This window comes from Eleutherodactylus coqui, chromosome 6 (genome assembly GCF_035609145.1).
Source record: "Eleutherodactylus coqui strain aEleCoq1 chromosome 6, aEleCoq1.hap1, whole genome shotgun sequence".
In the NCBI taxonomy this organism is placed as follows: Eukaryota; Metazoa; Chordata; class Amphibia; order Anura; family Eleutherodactylidae; genus Eleutherodactylus; species Eleutherodactylus coqui.
In genome coordinates, this window is record NC_089842.1 from 242,769,773 (window position 1) to 242,777,818 (window position 8,046).

Below are 8,046 nucleotides of genomic sequence, written 5' to 3' on the forward strand. Positions count from 1 at the left end.
GGGGGGAGAGGGAGAGAGAGAGGGCTCCCCCCTGTTCCCCGCTGCTCCCCCCCCCGCACCGCCGTGCCTCTCCCCGCCCCCCGGCGCCCCCCGATTCTTTACGCCCGAGTACTGAAGTACTCGAAAATGGCGGTACTCGGGTGCGTAAGTACTCGTTACGAGTACGTTCGCTCATCTTTATTATTTATCCTATAAAAAGTCTAAACCATAAAAAATGGCCATAATTGCTACTGCCGTAAAAACATTGCATTATTTATCCTCTACAGTGAACACCATGAAAATAAATAAAAAACCAAAACTATAAACAATGCCAAAATTGTGAAGTTTTGGGCCCGCCATCTTCCAAAAACAATGGAACAAAACCCTGCAATGGTGCCAATAAAAACTACCACCCGCACTGCAAAAACAAGCCCTCGTGCCACCCAATCGATGCACAAAGCATAAAAGATGTAGGTCTCAGCGCCACAAAAACAAAACCCGAAAAACAATGGCTCCCCTTCGTTATATTTCTTCCATTCCACCCACTATAATAGTTGTAAGGAATGCAGCCATTCAAGGCTCGTGTCCACAACTGTGATTCCACCACATATCACGCATGCGTTGCACGGACACACGAAACACGGTGAATGGAGGCAATGAAAGTCAATGGAGTATCATTCTTCCATGCACACCGGCGTGCGAGCGCTGCATATTGATTCACAGGAGAAATCACAGCTCTACTTCTCTGCGTATCATACTCTACAGAGCCTATGGGCTGTAATGTGTGAGACGCTGTGACCCTCATACGGCCGTGGACATGAGCCCTTAGAAAAGTTGGGGGGGCCCCAAGATGAACTTTTGCACCCGGGCCCACGAGCCTTTACCTACGCCCTTAGTTTATCTGATACATCTACAAAACATCATAAAGGAGCTTTGTGTAACCAAAGTAAATGATGGACCGCCCCATAAAATAAACAGCTATTATTTTTTATTATATGTCCCTTCCAAGTATATAAACACAAAGCATCGCTGGATGTAACACAAGAGGTAACGACACCGAAATAGAGGTAACCCTTCATTAATGACACCTGTGAAACTCATCTCTAATGTCTGTGTTGTGTTTTTGATTATTTTTTAATTTTTGTGAAATGTTTTACTGATCTTGATTGTTTTTTACGTTTTTGTTAAAGGTGACCACAATGTCCGGCATCATAATAATTACCAGGTAAGTTCCCATTTTTGTCAGATGGTAAAGCTTGGTCCATGCAAAGTAGGTTTTACATACACAGCGGTTACAACCTTTGGCCTAAAGTCTCACATGGCCATTGGCATGACGTTCAAAATGTTTGAAATTTCCTTTGTAGTTGCAACTTAGACTACAAGTAGTCCCACTCTGGCGGAGCGGCTTAGTAACTAATGGTGCCCCGATAAAAAGAAATTTAAAAGGGGTGTTCTTGGAAGGTAAACATCTCCTTAGGAGAGGCCATCAATGTTTGATTGGTGTTCTGACCTCCTAAACCTCCACCAATCAACCTACTGTAGAGGCCACGGAGGTTGTGTGAGCGCTGCATACCCTTCATCATTTACTCAGGCAGACTGACCCAACCATATGGATACTTGGGACCGGTACTGCAACTTTTCCCATTAGTTTGAAGTAAAGGCGATCAACTGCATTTTTAGACTTAGCCACTTGTACAGATGAACCACATGAGTGTCGAGGACCTTCAATTGTACTGATCGCTGGGGGTTCCTGAGGAACATCAATGTTAAAGTCCTGGAGAAGTGATTAAAGGGCCACCAAATCTGAAGAGCCTGTAGGATAGGCTACATAAGTCCCACATATAGTATGTTATCAGTCGCTAGACTGTCAGCTGCACTTGTGGACCCCTTGCATTGGATCATTAGTACTTGGCACCTGGGTGTAATATTGGACATCATTGAACCCCTACTCACTTTCTGACCTCAAAAAACTTGGTGAATAAGTGTAAATTGACGGCTTTTGCCCCTTTTACATGGGATGATTAGGGTCATGTTTCCCATTTCCTCACTTCTTGAGTTCCTTATTAATATTATGTGTTCCCCGCGTTAGAATATTGCGTACCCCTCCTTTTTTTGGACATGATATTACGTCAGATCTAAACAAAGTATTCTGCGTTCAGCTGGGACATAAAAGCCAAATGCTGGAAGTGAGTTAGAGGAAGTATGGGAAGAAAAGGGATCAATGACAAGATCATGCCGGATGTTGTAAACAAGTAACCAAAGTGGTTGTGTCTTCAGTACTGCGATCCATCACAGGTTGCTGCACTGTAGGGGTGAGGACAGAGTGAACAGTATCAGAGTCATTTTGGATTACTAGTAAGCTTTATAGTCACCCCTGCATGTCTGGAAACAGAAACCAAAAACTATTAGGGGGCTTAAGCTTTACTTATAATGTCTCTTTATATGAAAGCAAATACTATTGTGTCTATTGTATCCGTCTGCTGTCACAATATGTGTAATATGTTTTGTATGTATCCTTCTGTATCTTTTCCAGAGAGATTAGACGCTTGTTCCTGCTCTTTCTGATCTTCTGCGGATGCTTCTTACAAGGAAGTAGGTGACCTCAGAAATTTCGGATGGGTTCTTGCAGGATCCTAGCGTCATTTCCATTACAATATAATATACCTACAAGTAAAGGTTCACACTGGGGTCCTTCTTTTCCATACTACAATGCAATATAAGTTAAAGGACCTTTTAAAAGGTCCTTGCTGCTCCAGTACTACAACAATCATGTGACATTCATTGTTCATATGACCACTACAGTCAATCACTGAGCTCAGCTGTTGTGTGTACAGGAATGGTCCCTGACTGCTGAGGCCAGTAATTGGCTGCCGCAGTCACATGACCACTGCAGGAGCTTACAGGGAGTGGCAGGACATTTATACTTACAATGAGATCAGTGTTCACTTTGGGTCTGGGTCCCCCTGTTACTGACGGACAGTGAGACTGGAGCGCAGCACGGAACTGTTGCAGCAAGTCATCCCATTAGCCGATCATGTGATTCCCCCATTGTAACATAACATAGTAACATAGTTTGTAAGGCCGAATAAAGACAATGTCCATCTAGTCCAGCCTGTTTATCCCCCCATGTTCTTGATCCAGAGGAAGGAAAAAACCCCAAGAGGCAGGAACCAATTAGCCCTTTTGGGGGAAAAATTCCTTCCCGACTCCCTAATGGCAATCAGACTAATCCCTGTGGCAGTGTTTGTACACAAATTGCCTTTTCTATAGCTGATGATACAGTTTACATGACAGGCGCTGTAACATTTGCCCCCTTCAAAGTAATACAGCCCCTCTGCATCCACCTTTCAAAGTTACGGAACCCCCTCGTTCCACCTTCAAACTAGTACAGACCCCTCGGTAATCCTCTCCCTCTAAAGCCTTCCTGATGGTTAGTGTCTCTACCCTCCCAAACCTCCATCAGGCTGAGCAATCACTCAGGATAAGCAGACTTATCACGCTGCCTTAACTATGTTCCGGACATCAGAAAAGGTGGAAGGAGCTATTCTGTGCTGGGGGATGCAAAACTTTATACTACAGGTGATGGAAGATGATTGAGAAAGTTTGCCTATTCCGACTGACCAGTCCGCTTGACCGAGGTCTTCTGGGGAACACAGAGGCTCCCGACGGGGAGCGGTGGGGGAGAGCGGGGAGGAACTGGAGGGGTAATCTCTCTCTCACTCTCTCCCCCCTGCTCACTCCCGTAACTCACCGCTCTCCCCCGCCGGCACCCGAATCTTTTGAGACGAGCGGGCAGGTACTCACATAAGGCACTACTCGCTCGAGTAGTTTACCTTAGCGAGTACGCTCGCTCATCTCTAAGTATCATATAGGGTTTCACTAATACCCTCACATAGCGCCTAATTATTACTCCCAGCACTGGTCACTTATGCCATCATTCAGTGCTGAAGTAATACCCCCACAGATTGTTCAATTAATTCTACCATAGCACACTTAATTAATGTCACCGTAGACTGCTTAATTAATGTCACAGTGCTCAACTAATACCTCCACAAATTACTAAAAGGCTAATTACACTTTGTAAAACTTTTGACAAATCATAGAAACTTTTCTAAAGTTTTGATCAGTGGAAGTCTGGGTCCTCACTGATCGCTGAAATGAAGGGGCCGCAGTGCTTACTAAGTGCTGTGCCCCTTTGGCTGTGTTCAATGCTCTCTGGCAGTTCTCAAAAGCTGAATATGGGCTCATAGAATTCTATAGAAGATGTGTGTAGATTTCTATAAGACTGCCAAAAATAGCTGAAGACAAACACACCCTAAGGGCTCTTTCACATGAGCGTATATTGGCCGCCGTTTTCACGGCTGGACGATATATGCTACGATGTGAGTAGTAGAAACTCATGAACGGGTGCACAAATCTAATGTTTGTGCACCCGATCAGACGGCATGGGGTCCTGCGTATATATGCCCAGGCCACCATGCCATTGCCCCTCCCTTCCCTCTTGCCAGCTCACCTCCTCTCTCCTCCCCTCCATCTGATTGCATAGAAGGGGGTTGGGCAGGGGTGGAGCTAAGTGCTGCCCTGCCCCTCCAATTGCTGGCTAAGGACAAGAGCTGGGGAGGGGGCGGAAGCTCCCCTTGTCCAGAGCCAGCAATGGGAGGAGGCGGGAAGGGGAAGCGCTTGGCTCTGTCCCCATCCCATTGAATCAGCCAGAGGGGAGGAGAGAAGAGGGAGGGAGTTTAGCAGTCATGCTGCTAAACTCCCTTCCACCTCCTTTCTCCTGCCGCTGTCATTGGCTCCCATAGGAGCCCATGCAGCGGCCAACATATTCCGGGTCAAAAGATAGTTCCAGGACTATCTTTTGGGCCCGACGTAAAAACACATGGCGCTATATTGGCCGGCCGGGTGCTTTTACGTTACAGGAATACGGCCATGTGATCTGATGTGTAGGAATCCAGTGCATCAGATCACAGCGTATATTGGCAGACCGTGAAAATGGCGAGCCGATATACACTTGTGTGAAAGAGCCCTAAGGGGCACAGTGCTTAGGGGAGAACCCCTCAGTATCTGTACTCCCACTGATCAATGCTTTTGACATATCTCTATAACATGTGAAGAGTTTTAGTGCAGTTACCTTTGAATCAATACATGCATAGGGTGCATCATTAATACCACTATACAGTGCCCAGATCATTTGTTCTTAAGATAGGAGGCGGACAGACAAATGATCCAATCAATATGTCTGAGGCTTCTTTCCTCCAAGACAGATAGCGAGGAAAAGTCAGTTTTCTGCCGTAGATGTTGGACTGTCTGTAGATCCAACCAGAAACATTGGACTCTGCTGACAATTATCTAATCAGCTTTAGGTATTATAGAGTTACTGCCTTCAGATAATGCTTGTACATTTGAGGATTAGGATGTTGATGATGACAATGATGAAGATGACGATGGTGGATGATGTCCCCATTATAATTATTGTATTATTAGTGTCTTTTCTTCTGTAGATTTAGGTAAAATCATCCTATTTCCCAAGGAAACATCTACAGACCATGTGATCCTAAAGCCAACTGTGGAGAGACCCTTGAAACAGCTTACCGTATGTCTGCGCTCCTACACTGACCTCAGTCGAGATCATTCTCTTTTTTCCATTGCCACACCTACAATGGACAACGCTTTCCTTATTTTTCCACAACCTCCAAAGTCATGTGGTGTTTACATAAACCAAGAAGTAATAAGCTTTAATGTGGATCCTGAGGTTGCAGCCTGGAAACAGACTTGTGTTGCTTGGGACTCCGAGACCGGACTGCTCCAACTGTGGATTAATGGCAAGCGTTACCCTAGAAGAGTTACTACAAGCAGATCCCCCATAGGACCTCAGATGAGCGTCATCCTTGGGCAGGAACAGGACAGTTTTGGTGGTCGGTTTGATGCAAAGCAGTCTTTTGTAGGCGAACTATGTGACATCAATATGTGGGATTATGTTCTGCCCCCTGAAACTATAACCCAATATTTTCATAGCAGTCATAATATAAATGGGAATTTCATTGGGTGGAATAATGAGTTATATTCGAGCAAAGGGAATGCTAAAGTTCTGAAGGATGAATTTTGCTCTCTCTATCCTGTGTGATGGCCTGAATATAATGCAAGTCTCTCCTCACATTCTCAATCGGGTCTAATGAATTTATTACAAATAGAAAGGATAATTGCCGGTTCATTATCATATTTTTCACCCTCTGATGTTATAACCCAACCTTCGCCCCCTTGTCCAACCAGTTGGCAAATAACCCTGGTCTCCTGATACAAAAACAAAGAAGAACGTATGTCCCAATGGCAAGAACTGTGGAAGATCTGCAAAACAATAGCACTCCTTTTGTGCCATCACAAATTTATAGTGCTCTCCTAGTGCCCCAACAAGTAAATAGTGCCCTATTAATGCCCCCACAAGCTAAAATGCCCTCTTAGTGCCCACACAAGTTTACAGAGGCCCTTTACTGCCCCACAAGGTAACAGAGACTCCTTAGTGCCTCACAACTTAACTATGCACTTTAGTGCCCCAACAAGTTGACAATGACCCCGTTATACACCCAGTGTAGCAGTTAACAGTACCCTGAGTCCTGACTGTGCTGTTACTCATGAGCCCCCTGGCCACTCCTTATTCCCTCTCTGCTGTTTATCTCTGATCCCCCCCTTTCCCCCATCTCCTGTACTCTGGTCTCTCAGTGTATGAGGAACTAGAGAGGAGAGGAGAGGGGAAGAGTAACAAAGATGCACATAGTGCTGCATTGCGTAGAAGAAGGAAAGGAGTGGACTGAAGTTGATGAGTAGTAGCATGGTGAGCGAGCTGCCTGAGCGCAAGATGGGCGGAGATGCTTTTGAAGAACTTTTGTGGTCGGGAATGCAAGGAAACACTGTGGGGATGGGAACCCTGGCAAACTCCAAAGTTTTCCCCTTCCTACCTGAATGCTGGCCATGTACATCATGGGGGCAAAAACATTCCGAATGGTTGACAACCAGAGTCTAGGAAACAATGCATTTCAGAGATAGGCAAGTTTTAGTTCTGAGAAAATGTACTTTCACAAACAATGATCTTATTCTCCAGCCGCCTACCACAAACTGGGGACTAAGTCCATCAGAAGTACATATAGAGAATCTTCTCAGAACTGGAATCTCTCTGGTCTAGAAATGTGTTGTTTTCTTGGTTCCACAGATTCCCATCGATCCCAATTTTGCAAAGTTGTTGCAGTAGTGTAGATACAGTGGGGCACAAACTCTTCGAATTGAAGGAGTTATTAGAAGAACCAAGGACACATGTTTTCGAACCAGACAGTTGTCAGTTCTTCAAAAATGTTGAGCATTCACCATGAAGTTCCATGTTACTTTATTTTATAGTGGGCCCATGTACAGTCCATGGTAAATCACTGAGAAAGACTGTCTGCAAAGATGGAATCTATTTACTATACAAACAATGGGGAGCCTTGTGCTATAAAATAAACCGCCTAGTGGTATCCTAAGTAGGAAATATGCTAGTATTATACAGACTTGTATCAGATCTTCTTATAGGAAGACAATTAATATTTCCTTATGTTATCAGCTATGTTAATATCTGGATTTCCCAGTTTGCGTATTTGACAATATCATTGGCTACATATACTTTGAGGGCGCCATGTCTGAACTCCATCTTGGTATTATCAATTTTCTATTGATTGTGTGCATTAATAAAGCTCTGATTTTTAAATTGCAAAAGTGCTATTATTTTTCCCAGGGTAAAAGCCTCATGTAATAAGCATAAGTAATATAAAGTGTATATACAGTCATACGAAAAACTATGCACACGCTCTTTGAATTCTATAGTTTTACACATCAGGGGATAATAAAAAATATCAGGTCCTTAGAAGGTCTTAAAATTCGTTAAATACAACCTCAGATGAACAACAACAAATGACAAATTACACCGTATCACTATTTAACAAAACCTAGGCCAAAATGCAGAAGCAGTGTGTGAAAGATTAAGCACATTCCTACTGCTTTCATAGGAATTAAGAGGGTAAGTAGCAGTCAGGTGCTGCT

General features: G+C 44.1%; 1 protein-coding gene across 1 annotated transcript; it reads left to right on the forward strand.

Annotated features, from left to right (window-relative positions):
* The first annotated feature begins 235 nt into the window (after positions 1–235).
* LOC136633460 (jeltraxin-like) lies at positions 236–7,698 on the forward strand. The gene is made up of 3 exons (XM_066609213.1): positions 236–1,204; positions 2,513–2,571; positions 5,484–7,698. The coding sequence occupies exons 1-3, from the start codon at positions 1,179–1,181 to the stop codon at positions 6,104–6,106; spliced, it is 708 nt and encodes a 235-aa protein (XP_066465310.1). The 5' UTR covers positions 236–1,178; the 3' UTR covers positions 6,107–7,698.
* The last annotated feature ends 348 nt before the right edge of the window (positions 7,699–8,046 follow it).